Consider the following 13,290-nt stretch of genomic DNA (forward strand, 5'->3'; position numbering starts at 1 on the left):
TGGGAGGATGTCTTGCTGGCCAATGTCATCAAACAGAAAAGTTTTTCCAGCGAGACTGAGGTAATCAAAGACAGACTGGACTCTACTATAGGGATTTGGTCAAAGTGACAGGATTCCTCTGAACTCAATTAACATCCAGTCGGTGCTGATGGACAGGTCACAGCTCGACCAGCTGCCTCACGTGAGCCAGCCCGACTCTATCCTGCCCCCTGTCGAACACGCTGTAGTACTGCCTCAGAAATACATCTCCAAGAATCCAGAGCGGACCCTCGGGTGTCACGATGTCGTTGGCCTGAAAGCCGCTGAAGCAGAATTCTTGGCCGTTGAAAAGCTCCTGGAGACGACAAGAAAACCAGATGTTTGTGCTGAATTAAGTTGTGATAGGTCGAAACATTTGATTCTACCTAATATCTATGAACACAAAGGAACAAATGAATGTTATCGACCTTTCTGACGTATTGCTGAGCGCTCAGTGTGTACTCCTTTCCGCCCAGAACGAAGGTCACGTGAGGCAAACTGGACAGCCGCGCACAGTCGATGAGAAACTGAAACACACCAAGCAGATCAAAGAGCCTTCAAAAATAACGGCGTGTAATTGTCCACATATTTCATTAGTGTACTGTGGCGAGAACTTTCGAACCTCTCCGATCTTGGTGGGCGTGGCTCCGATCAGCTGGTGGAGGGCGATCGTCTCATTGGTCGGTGCGGCGATGAGGGAGGTTCCGGTATCGACGATGGCCTGACAGCCGTGACGGCAGAACGAGTTCAAACCCTGAACCGACACGCTGAAAAGCCAACGCACACCTTCAGTTCCTCGGCTTCTCCGCCTCGTCTACGCCACAACAATTTCACGTGAAAACAGCAAACCTTTGTCGTGTCGACATTTTCGCTAACAATAGAGGCAGTCAGAGTATTTTTGCGGTTGCAGATCTACTCTTTTGTTTCTATAGTTTCACCGGTACGATGTATAATTGTAGCGGAGGATTGTAGTTTTTTTGGAAAGTGGCGGTAAACCTGTCCATCTTGATCTGCCAGTATCCTTTAGCAGTGAGAGGCAGCCAGTTGATCGGTTTGACGTACAGCAACTCGTCTGAACCACCAAGCAGCAGTTCTCCTGCTCGACTGGAGCTGTCTGCCGAACTGCAAGAAGAAGAAAAGTCCCATTTCAGTCAAACTCAAGAACCCTCACACACCTCTGACACTTTATCTTCGAGACTCCAACTGAATACTGACAAACTCTCCATCCATCCAAACTTCATGCAGTTCTCTACGTGGATTCACCTGCTGATGTAGAAAGAAAACACGGGTTCATCTAAGATCTTCTGCGCCATTAGGTTGTCAAAAACAGGGTTTCCAAGGATCTCTGCGAGTTTCGGGTAACCGAGGCCCAGAACGCCGTCAAACTTTGCCGTCACGAATGACGCACCGGGTTCGTACACCGACTCTCCAAACTCCTGGTTCAAGATGGTCAGACCCCCAATCTGGAGCAGATTTCAAACAAAAAAACCTTTTTTAAAGCAATTTTGACACTTTGATCATTCTTTACCACAATCAGTTTGGTCAGTATATCGAGAAAGTACATGAAAAACAAAAATTTACACCGAATTTGAATTTTTGTTTGGAACTATAACAAGTGAAAACTACTTTTAGTTTGAGTTCCGTGAGATAAGAACAAATTCAATGTTTTGTTACCTTCAAAAGCAAACCTGGATTGGTTTGATTGGTTCACTACACCAGTTCCTGCAGCTAAAAAGTAACTTGCTTTGTTGGTTCGATCATCAGTTCACTAGTTTATTGGTTTGTTGGCTCATTTGTTGGTTCGTTTGGTGGTTCGCTCGATGGTTTGGTGGTTCATTGTATCGTTCAGTTGTTCATTCGACGATTCATTTGATGGTTCTTGGTTTGTTCAGTGGTTAATTTGCTGGAACAGTAATTTACTTTACGTTGTTTGGTGGTTAGTTTGATAGTTCATCGGGTGGTTCATTTGATTGATAATTTGTTCGATGGTTCAGTGGTTCGTTTTGTGGTTCGTTCGGTGGTTTGGTGGTTCAGTTGATAGTTCGGTTGTTGGTTCGACGGTTCGGTGGTTTGTTGGTTGGTTTGGTGGTTCAGTCGATGGTTCATTGGTTTGTTTGTTGGTTCGTTCTATAATTCGTTTATTGCTTCATTGGGTCGTTTGTTCGTTCGGTGGCTCATTGGTTTGCTCGCTGGTCTGTGGTTTGTTGGTTAGTTTTTTGGTTGGCTTGTTGGTTTTTAAGCATAATAATGCTAAACACTGGATACAGGCTCATGTTCAGGCTCATAAGTATGTTCACTTATGGGAAACATCAAGTAACTGACATGTCAGTGACAAAAGTACCAGAGTTACAGTAATTATTTTAAACTCTTGTTTGTTAAAGTTTTGAGGTACATTTTGAAAGTGGTTGTTTGTGATCTGTGCACGCAGCTCAGTCAGCGTGTGTTCAGCTCTGACGGTGATTGTGGACCTTTAGCGTGTCTCTGGCCATGACTCCCAGAAGGTGTCCCGATCCATAGTGAATCCCGAACCTTCGCCCATCGTGATGAAATGTAGTCGACTCAAACGCTCTGAAGCGCTGATGCACCTCTGCAAAACACACAAAAACACCACATTGTTCTCTGAGTGAATATCAATTTCAACCTAAATTTCATTTTACTGCAGGAAAAGATTTGATCAGTTTGTGGATGTTTGTCCCCAAAAAGTGAGAAAAGTCACTTTGAATCTGAACTCAGTGGCCTTGAAGTTCTGATAGCAATGTGGAGCAACGCAACCGAGTCACGATGACCTGATGACCCCCACAAACACACTCAGATACATACAGTGTGTGTGTGTATGTGCGTGCGTGCCTGCACGCATGCATGTGTGCGTGCGTACCGCAGGCCTCGCTGACGCAGTACGTTGATGGAACCCACAGGTCGGCTGATCCGGTGTCCAGAATCACAGAGAAGTTCTGACCTGGAGTTCCCAGACTGATCTCCCCAAAGTACTGGGCCTGAAACACAGCCAGGCTCCAGTCAATGGGAAAAAGTGGCAAAAAATGAATGCAGTCAAATGTTAACCAAACTGCTAGGAAATCACACATTCATGCATTCACCATTGTTAGATAAACAACAAGTTTATGCTAATTATCACAAAAAAGTCCAATAAAGTAACATAACTCAGACTTTTAACATAAAAACCTTTGTGTAAATAAACTATATTCATTGTAAAATCTCTAAATGGCATCATTAGAAATACCTTCCTATGGCACCATCTGATGGTGAGATCAAAAATAACAACAAGTTGATTTTGCATTAAGATGCTGAGACACTCTGTGATTGATTAAATAATCTTTGACTTCATTCGACTGCTGCAAACACAATTAAACATGCTAAAACAACCAAGAAAGTTTTTCTTATAGCGTTAACATTCCACACAAAAGATTTTGACTATCATATCGATAAATTCTAAATGCTTGAATTGTCAAGATCAAAACGTTTGTACAGCTGCTCCATCTTGTTATTAGATTTGATGTAGTGATACATCATTTTTTTCATCAATAATCATCAATTTTCACCTAAATTTGGAGAAAACCTGCAAATTCAGATTCATTTTCTACTAACACGTAGCCCCGATTTCAGCAAAATTTGGACAAAATGTTCATTTTTGTTGTTGTTTTGGTTGGAATTTGTCACCATCTAGTGGTAAAATGAAGAATTGACGAACGTCTGCAATGAAATAAACCTCTGAATCTGCTTGGGTTTCCCCCCCCCCCACATGATTAGCGCAGATAACCAGTGCCCCCTGGTGGAAACAATAAATAAATAGATCTTACGTCCATATAGTTGTAGAGTCTCTCGCTGGAGCGTCCGAGCCGGAGCGACGTGGTGCCTTGAGGGAAACACTGAGCGTAGCGCCGGTTAAACATGTCGGGGCGATGATCCTTCAGGAAGTCCTCCAGCACGCCGGCGGCGCGCAGCTGTGTACGAATCGAACGCACCCGCTTGAGGGGAACCCTGAAGGGCAGCAGATATAAGATATAAAACAGAAAAGTACTTTTTTGGAACTAGACAAAAATATATTTGAACTGCAGTTTGAGGTTAGAGTACGCAGTTGCTGGTTGGTCGCAGCGCCTCCTGCTGGCTGGAGGTCAAACAGTGATCAGAGTTTTTACCTCAATAAAAGCAGTGTTTGTTTTTTCTCACCTGACGAGAGCGAAGCTGCTCCAAGTCCACAAGAGCAACAGCAACAGCAACTTCAGCATAGTGACACTCTGAGTGTTCGCCTGTTCTTCCTTCTGACTGTTCTTCAATCTGAAGGTTTTTCAGACTGTCCTTCTCTCCAACTGTTCCCCTGTTTATCTGTACCTGTGTTCAACTGTTCATCCGTTCCACCGTTCGTCTAGTCGCCTGTTCTCCACTCGTCGGATCAACAGCCGGCAGAGAGACTTTATCAGAGGAAACTTGCAGCTCTGATTGGATCAGAGAGAAGGAAAAAAAAAAAACCTGAACTCTACTCAGTATGAAAAACCTCATGAGAAAAAAAAAACCCTCCTGAACTCAGAGACACAAAATGATGCAGCAGAAAATCTTAAATATTTCATCAATGGAGGACTTTCAGGACTTTTGAAGATTTCACCGGATCTGAACGAAAGAAAATCAGAAGAAAATCTTTCATTTGAGCGGTTACCAAAATGAACTGGTTGCATTTTTTGTATACAACTAAATAATTCTCAACTTTTCAGTCAAACTTTATTACTTTGAATGATATGCTGTAAACTGAGATATTGAAGTAATTTTTTTAAGTTATTAGCATCTAAAAATGTTTTCTATAAATAAAAGAAAATTTTTAAAAGTATCACTTTTTATTGATGGGAAGGACTATTTTGTTTTGTTTGTTCAGTTTGTTTGTGTAACTTCTCTAATGTTGACTCTTTCAGGTCTCAGTGACTCTGACCAGATGGAGAGGGCAACCACGGCGGCTAGCATGTTAGCACACATAGCATGGACGTTAGCACCGTCTTATTGTCACTAAAACACATCACAAGATTATCTGTAATGTTTGTGATGTTGGTGAAATCAGCAAATGTTCGAAGGCGTTTGCAAACATTTACTCCACTGTCATCTGCATACAGGGAGAACATTACATCCAGCAGAGTGGACCTGTATAGAAACGAACATACTTTTCAGAAGCCTCACATTTATGTTGAAAAGATCCTTTTCTTTCTTCAATTGATCTTGTATAATATTCAAATTTTCTGAGGCAGTGAATTTCGGTTTTTCATTACCTGTGAGCCACAATAATCCGCATTTAAAGAAAATGGGTCGAAATATTCATTCTATTTGTAAATTTGTTTTCTTCGATCTTTTCAGTTCAGCCATCAGTTTAAAAGTGTCATTTTCAAAGTTGTTTGAAAATTTAGTCTCATCAGGACTGGGTTATTTTGTTTAAACAGAGCAATCTATCATTCGTGTTCATAATGGTTATGGTCATGTTATGCACAGAAGCTGCTTGAGAAAGAAAGAAAACATTTTTGAAAAGGGAGATTTAGTGTATTTAAGTAGAAACTGCACTACTCAGTGTAACCAGTAGGTGACATTGTGACTTAGTTATATAACCGACTTGTAGCCCAAAGAAGAAAATAAAAGTTGGTGGTTGACAGACTTCCAAGAATCCAGTTTATTACAGAATTTATATAATATTTGGGCTTCATTTTCTGGAATGGGTGACAAAAAACATTTCACTTTATAAATAAAAGTTTTTTTTAGATGTATCGGTAAAGGAGGTTTTGTTAGCATTGGTTTGACATCAATGAAATTGAAACGCACCATGTTATGACAAAACAGTTTGGGCCTTTTCATGACCTTTGACCCAAACGATGCCAAAATTTAATCCAAGTGGTCGTTAGATGACGACAAATCATACTTGAAAAGTTCATGCAAATCGGGTCTATAGTTTTTGCGAAAGGTTGGTGAAACATAAGCATACAAACCAATAAAGTCGGTAGAGCGCAGACCGTCGTCAACGTCACACATGGACGCCGACTGGCCTGTCAGGAAGCAACCTCACAGTGTGAAACACTGAGCGGGGGAACACAGATAAACCACTACCCGAGTCAATGCGCTCACACTTGTGTTTACTGGATACCTGCCGAACCCAGATCTTAGTTGTGAGCTCCGGAGCGTTTCCATGGCAACAGACTCCTCCCATCTGCTCTGTATGGGACATTTTTCACAGGTTTTCGGGATCTATTCGGATTATTTGGTTAGCCGTTCACGTCCTAAAATCTAATTAATGAATACATGCGGCAGGTTGTTATTGGTTTTTTATACTTATAAAAAAAAAAGAAAACAAAAAACCGAAACTGATGAGCTGATGAAGATTCATTTTTTATTTCAGTAAACAAAACAATCAACGTTGAAATGACCTTTTACGGGCGTCGTTGGACTGGCGTTAGCCTCCCGAGCTACCATCATCATCATCATCGTCTACCATCATCGCTGTATGCTAACAGCAGCTGCTAGTTTAGCGCCTGAACTGCTAGCATCAGCACAGAGAAAAAACAAAGCAAAACAGAGTGGAGCGTTTTTGTTTTACTACATAGAGGTGATAAATAACAAAACTGATCCCTCCCCACATCTTCATCATCAGCCTCCTCTTCCTCTAGCAGGGGTGGTGGTCAGGCACTCGCTTCCTGAACGGGAGAAGAAAGGAAACGGTTGTTAAAGCGAGACGAGCGTGCCGAGGCTAACCGCGGAATGTGTCGGTTCAACTGACCTCGGCGCGGCTTTGATGATGTTGTCGACTCTCAGGATCATCTCGGCGGCCTCGGAGGCGCTCAGCAGCATCTGACGCTTCACTTGGAAGGACTCGGTGACGCCGAGGTCCACCATGTTTCCCACGACGCCTTCGGACATGTCTGCAGGGCGGAGAGGCAACTCCGGGGTTAGCAACGTGAGCTGTGAGGTGATGGTTAGTTGCCGTTCAACGGGAAAAGTCGCGTAGCATTTTTGGGGGCCCGTTTACACAACAGTGCTCGGAGACACTGAAAATGCAACTTTTTGAAAGGCCTCAACTGCGCACCACGGACGTAGTAAACAGTTCTGCACATGCTCAGGAGAGGGACGATAACAGTAACAGCTGCCTCCACTTCATTGTCTGCCCGTGTACTCCCATTGTTAGTGTTTATAGCATGTTGTTATCTGCATGCATGTGTGGGTGATTTCAATACTAAAACAACCAACAGCACCAACTAGTGGCCTGGCATGCAAACTACATCATTTGTCGCTGATTCAGTGTGACCAGACATCGTTTTCAAAGCGTTGCCGTGTAAATACTAAACCTTTCTTAAGCGTAAGGTTCCAAGAGTAAACATTGTTGTGGTTTGCAACATTCGCAACTTTACAAACAAACAGCCGGGGTAGTCGTTGGTTAAATCAGCACATTAGCAGAATCACCTAAAATAAAAAGTTTCCTATTTTAATTCTGCAGGCAGCAAAGTTTCGGATGAGACGATTCAGATGAGACGGACGCGACAATTGCCGTAACATTAGCAGAGTGCGCTGAGAGAGGAGCAATTTCAAGCATTTCATTGTAAAATCAAGAGAATTGTACATTAGTAGCTTAACGTTTGGGTTGTGATATGTTGGTAAATAGGTAACGGTTTGGGTTTTGCGGTGGGCAGCGTCCAGGGTGTCCGTTCAGCCGCGAGGCGTTCAGGTGTCGTCAGGAGTTTTGACTCACTCAGTCCGAACGTGATCTTGTTGTCCTGATGTGCAGCCCTCAGCTGAGCCACCAGGTCGGCGCTGTCGTAGCCGGCGTTGTCTGCGATGATGGTTGGCAGCTGGACGGAGGGGGGGCGGTGTAAAACAAACGTCAGCGCTCTTCTTTTCACATACGAGCTTGGTAGAGAATAAAAACTTCGCTCACCATCCTCAGAGCTTTGGCGAACGACTCCATGGCGACCGCCTCCTTCCCTGGCGTCCTATTGGCCAGATCCGTCACCACTTTGGCCATCAGCATCTCGGAGCAGCCTGAGTATGAAGGCCGATTAGTGCCACGCACCAACAACCAGATGTGTGTTTATCAGAGGGTGGGTTTGTTTTCTTTACCTCCTCCGTAGATGGTGCGCGGCTCCTTCACCGTCTGAGACAACACGCAGAGCGCGTCGTGCAGCGAGCGCTCCGCCTCGTCCAGGATCTGCTGAGTCGCTCCGCGCAGCACCACGGTGCACGCCTCACCTGAGGGGGGCGGAGCCACAGGTGTGAATCCAGGCGTGTGTATGTGTGTGTGTGTGTTACAGGGAGTGTGTGTTAGTGTGCGTACCCATAGCGACTCCGGAGAAGTGGATGAGAGTGTCCTCGCCGATCATCACCTCCTCGATCAGTTTGCAGTGACCCAGTTTCACCAGCTCTGGATGGTCGAAGGTGGATGTGATCTCACCACCTGAGACACACACAGACACACTTTAGTGTGTGTTAAGTCCACACAGCAGAGGAGCCACGTTTCTCCGGCGAGCTGCGAATCTCCTCCTTAGATTTCTAGAAAAGCTGTGAACTCCTGAATCGGTGCGACTGAATGAATCCGTACCGGTGACAAGGGCGAGGCGCTCCACTCCGGCGAAGTCTGCGTGTTCGATGGCCATGACGCCGGCCCGAGCGAACAGCTGCTCCGGGTAATTATAGATCAACTGTCTGTGAGAGAAACACACGTTTTCATTTTTTGTTATTGTGCTCGACAAATATTTACCCTTTGATCTCAGCAGCCAGCCTCCCACACACACACGAATGAGTCTATACTTCTGATTGGACGCTGGTCAATAAGCCCCGCCCACTGAACCACAGCAGTTTGAAACAAATGTTTGTAACTGAAGCAGATCATCTGGTGGGATTGAAGCAATGTGTGTGTGTGTGACGTGGAGGACTCAGACGGGAAGTGTCTGTTGTTCAGACCTGTTGATGAAGCAGTTGATGCCGTGCTTCATGATGTGATCCACCTTCTCCTTCATCTTCTCTTTCTCTGCCATCTCGATCTCGGCTACCTTCGCCATGGAGTCCACCCGAACCCTGGAGCCGAACACCTGAAGGGCACACAGGGCATGAGGCCGCAGCAGGAAACCGTCTGACTTTGCTAAATACTGGTGAGCGGAAGAGGAGGCCACAACGTTCCACTGAGCTGTTCTACTGAAGTGAGGAGAGGAACAGAGTGTAAAGGTCTGAAGTCCTGTACTACGACTCTGGATTTATTCTTATAAAGAACTTCAAGGACTAACCCTGGGTTTTCTGTACTACGACGCTGGTTCAATTGTCACCGGGATAAATTGAATTTCAGAAACATGAATTTATGGAACGCAGAGCTACTCGTGCCAGCCAATCACAGGGGAGGAAACTCAGCCTCAAAACAATTGGATCATAGTTCAGGCCCCAGAACAGAAATCTGTTCATGTTGATGCTGCTTTGATTGTGTATAGGTGTGTTAGTGCGTGTAACCCCGACCCCGAACAGGATAAGCAGTGTAGAAGATGCATGGATGGATTAGTGTGTGTATTAGTGTATTTTGGTTAGTATATTAATGTGAGTGTATTACTGAATTAATACGTGCATTGGTGAGTGTAAGTGTATTTGTGTGTGTGTGTGTGTACCTTGATCTTGTCAGTGTCCATGCCCGTGTTGGCGATCAGGATGTTTGCGTTCTCGAGTCTCTTCGGTTGGTTCACTCCGATTCTTTTATCCAGCAGGAATCCTGAACGCAACACACACATATATATACAAGTGAGGGATCCGGCTTGGTGAAAGATCACAACTGGTGTGTGTGTGTTTGTGTGCGTGTCCCACCTTCGTCCAGGTAGGAGTCGGTGAGACTTCCTCCGAGCTTCTTGATGACGTGGATGGCCTCCAGGTTGCCGGAGCCTTTGAGCCGCATCACGGCCTGCACGGCCAGCTGGGAGAAATGGTCCTTGTGGTGCGTCAGCAGCTTGGAGGACAGCGTGGTGCGTGCGATGTTCAGCAGGTCCTCCTGGAAACGGGCTGGGTCGTCGCTACGGCAACCACGCGGGACCATGTCACACTTTCACCAACTTTTCATTCACCGTCTCGTCCAATTTTATAGTTTTTTTCTTTTCTTTCTACCTGTGGTCGACTGCCGCTTCCCTCAGAGCGTCCCTGGCCGTCTGCGTGGCCTTCCTCCAGCCGGAGATGATAGTCTGCGGGTGGATCTTCTTGGCGATCAGAAGCTCCGCCTCCTGAAACCCGGGATGGTGGTTAGCATCAGAAAGTACTTTAATCGCACGAGGTAGTCTGAGCAGTGGCGTTTACCCGCAGAAGCTCCGCGGCGAGCACGGTGACCGACGTGGTGCCGTCTCCGACCTCGTCGTCCTGGACCTTGGACATGTCTGGAACAGAGTTTGTACGTTAGCGGCTACAAGTCACGTTTGTAGATTCACGTTTTCCCTCCGTTTCCATGGAGACGAAGGGTTTACAAACAGTTGCAGGTTCAGTGACTCTGGGTCGTGGAAACAGGAACAAAAGACAAAACTTCGTCATTCCGTGAACATCAAGTATCTGAAGTGTGAGAATAAAATAAGAATGGATGAAGTTCAACTTCTTTGTGCAAACGGTGAGGAAAATGCAAATTTTTCAAACAAGGGGAAAACAGAGACGGAGAGTTTTCTAAAAAGCTGCGTTTCCCTTGTTTCCACGGTGACAATGTTCGCAAAAAGCTGCGTTTCCCTTGTTTCTACGGAGACAAAAGTTGCGTTTCCATGGACACAGTGTTCTCAAAGTTACCTTTTCCCTTCGTTACCACGAAAGACAGAGTGTTTTCAAACAGTTGTTTTTCCCCCGTTTCCACAGTGACGGAGTGTTTTCACAAAGTTAAGTATTTTATGAGCAAGAATAAAATAAAAATGAAGTTAAACTTCTTTGTTTTGATATATTCAATTTGGCGCCGATGAATTTCCCCCCAATATTTAAAAGCAACTTGACGTTATGCGTGTCCACTCACCGACGAGGACTTTTGCGGCCGGGTTGTCGACTCCGATGGATTTGAGGATCGTCGCTCCGTCGTTGGTGACGGTCACCGAGCCGCCCTTCGCGCCGCTCAGCAGAATCTTATCCTGAAACGTAGACACATGTTGAGAGAGAACCTCCACGTTTCACGCTCGTCTCACACACTCCGCTCACACACTCCGCTCACCATGCCCTTGGGTCCCAGAGTGCTTTTCACCAGGTCTCCGATGGCAATGGCGCCGATGAAAGACGACTGTGAATTTAAAAAAAACAACAACAACCAAACAACATAGTTTTAAACGGGAAACTTTTGAACAAATGTAAAAACAATAAAAAAATAAATAAAATTAAATGGAGTTCGCTGAACGCACCAGCCGGGCCGTCTCGGCTTTCTCTTCATCTGCTCCATGTTTGAAGATGTTGACCGGGGCCATCGATAAGGACGCCTACAGAGACAAAACAACCAGGAACAGTGTTTACACAAACAGCAATCAGAACGCAAATTAAAAACAAAGTGGGAAAGTTGAGAAGAAACTGGGAAAATCCAGAAATTATGTTGGAAACATTGATAATTTGGTGGGAAAAAGAACAAAGGAGGATATACGAGAACAAAGTAAGTAATGTTGATAATGGTAACAGGCCGGGAAAAAAGAGAACGAGATGGAAGAAAGTAGGAGCATCAAGACTAAAGTAGGAAAGTTGAGGCAAGTTGGAATCATTGATAACCACGTGAAAAAGATAAGAAAGTGGGAAAATCTTACAACCAAGTGGGAATGTTAAGAACAGATTGGGGGAAAAAAGTGGCACAAAGTAGGAAAGTTGAGAAGAGAGTGGGAAAATCCAGTACTACGCTGGACGCTGCGTAAAAGTGTCGGAAACATTGACAATTAGGTGAGAAAAAGTAGAATTAAATGGGAAATATGGGAACAATGTAAGTAAAGTTAACAATAAGGACAGATTGGGGGGAATGATATGTTACAAATATATCATGCCAAAAGACATCAACATTATTTATTGGGTTCTGATTGTAATATAAATCCTACTTCTTATATTTTACTGTTAAAATCTAATATTTTTTTCCTTTGCCGATTGAGAGACTGGGCGTGGATAGATGCCTTTATTCCAAGCACACTTGAACGCAGCAGCGGGTGGCCCCGCCCCTTTCATCCAAGAACCCACTAGAAGCTTTAAGACGATATATAACGGATAAGACAATAAAAACCCGTCAAAATTAGACCGGGTCCGCCACCAAGATGCAAAACTATTATGAAAAAAATCTGCTTTTAATCACACATTCAGGCAATTGCTGTATTTTTGGCTGAAAAAACCCCGCAGATTTGTTCCTGACAGCCACAAAGCCCCGGTGGTGACAGGCTAGTCTGGGTTAGCATGCTAACCGGCTAAATCAGGGAAGCGAGAGTGAACTTTATAAAACAAAATGACGCACAAACACGCATAATGCGTGAACGCTCCTGAGCTGCAGCTGCTGCGTCGGTTTCCACACAGCAAACGAAAGTTAAACGATGGAAGACTCTTGTTAGCTCAACTGCTAGCGAGTCCGCAACGCCCATGTGGTCATTCACCGGTTAGCACAGCGAGCTAACGAGGCAATATACGCCCATCGAAGAAACACAAAGAACAAACGAGCAGCGACATGGAGTCCTCGTATGTTTGGCTGTAGACAGCAAGAAGATATTTTCGTTTTAAACAAGTGAAAAAGGTAATAAATCTGAGTGAAACCTCACCATGATGACTGTTGTTTCAGAGCTGGAGCACGGCACGCACGCAGAAGGAGGAAGGACGACGTGATGACGTAGGACGTACAAGCAAACTGTTGCGTTCAGGGCCGATGATCGAAAATGGATAGATTTCGGGTTTTTTCAAACTCATTTTCTGTATTTCAGTGTTTTTGTTTAAGGCCAACATGATTTAAATTCAACATACACATCGGTAGCTTTTTTCCTTTCATCAAAACAAAACAACATGTGTTGTATGTTGTTTTAAATTGTGTCGATCGAAAAAGAAAATCTCAGAATACAAAGGGAAATTCATTTCTTTCACAATTTGATTTAGGCAGTGAATCCTCCGTATGTTTTATCTCATATAAACTTAATAAAAAAAAATCATTTTAGCTTATAAGCACTTTATTCAAGAAGATCAAGTGTTTCTTTTTAAACAACACCATCAACACTACGGGGAGGAGGTCCAGCATCTGTTCAGAGAACAACACGCTTCTTAATACCAGCAAAACCAAGGAGGTCATTGTGGACTTCAGGAGGTCCAGGA

At 44.4% G+C, this 13,290-nt stretch overlaps 2 protein-coding genes across 2 annotated transcripts; both read right to left on the reverse strand.

Annotated features, from left to right (window-relative positions):
- Positions 1–157: 157 nt before the first annotated feature.
- On the reverse strand, positions 158–4,262 carry nots (nothepsin; the record flags this gene model as incomplete). Its single annotated transcript, XM_080491577.1, has 9 exons — positions 158–334; positions 447–545; positions 641–785; positions 1,015–1,140; positions 1,282–1,481; positions 2,487–2,605; positions 2,894–3,011; positions 3,834–4,014; positions 4,204–4,262. The coding sequence occupies 9 exons, from the start codon at positions 4,260–4,262 to the stop codon at positions 158–160; spliced, it is 1,224 nt and encodes a 407-aa protein (XP_080347703.1).
- Positions 4,263–6,374: 2,112 nt separating this feature from the next.
- cct2 (chaperonin containing TCP1, subunit 2 (beta)) lies at positions 6,375–12,811 on the reverse strand. Its single transcript, XM_080491800.1, has 16 exons — positions 12,750–12,811; positions 11,376–11,450; positions 11,192–11,257; positions 11,000–11,111; positions 10,312–10,388; positions 10,126–10,238; positions 9,832–10,034; positions 9,639–9,739; positions 8,950–9,077; positions 8,588–8,691; positions 8,324–8,443; positions 8,110–8,238; positions 7,928–8,031; positions 7,742–7,841; positions 6,776–6,917; positions 6,375–6,692 (listed from the first exon to the last, which is right to left on the reverse strand). The coding sequence occupies exons 1-16, from the start codon at positions 12,750–12,752 to the stop codon at positions 6,662–6,664; spliced, it is 1,608 nt and encodes a 535-aa protein (XP_080347926.1). The 5' UTR covers positions 12,753–12,811; the 3' UTR covers positions 6,375–6,661.
- Positions 12,812–13,290: the final 479 nt, after the last annotated feature.

Source organism: Lipophrys pholis (assembly GCF_963383615.2).
Source record: "Lipophrys pholis genome assembly, chromosome: 22".
In the NCBI taxonomy this organism is placed as follows: Eukaryota; Metazoa; Chordata; class Actinopteri; order Blenniiformes; family Blenniidae; genus Lipophrys; species Lipophrys pholis.

Coding starts and splice junctions, on each gene's coding strand:
- cct2 (XM_080491800.1), bottom strand. Junction 11,258..11,375: donor AAGCCGAGACGGCCCGGCTG/GTGCGTTCAGCG, acceptor TTAAATTCACAG/TCGTCTTTCATCGGCGCCAT. Junction 8,032..8,109: donor GCGCACCATCTACGGAGGAG/GTAAAGAAAACA, acceptor CTTCATACTCAG/GCTGCTCCGAGATGCTGATG.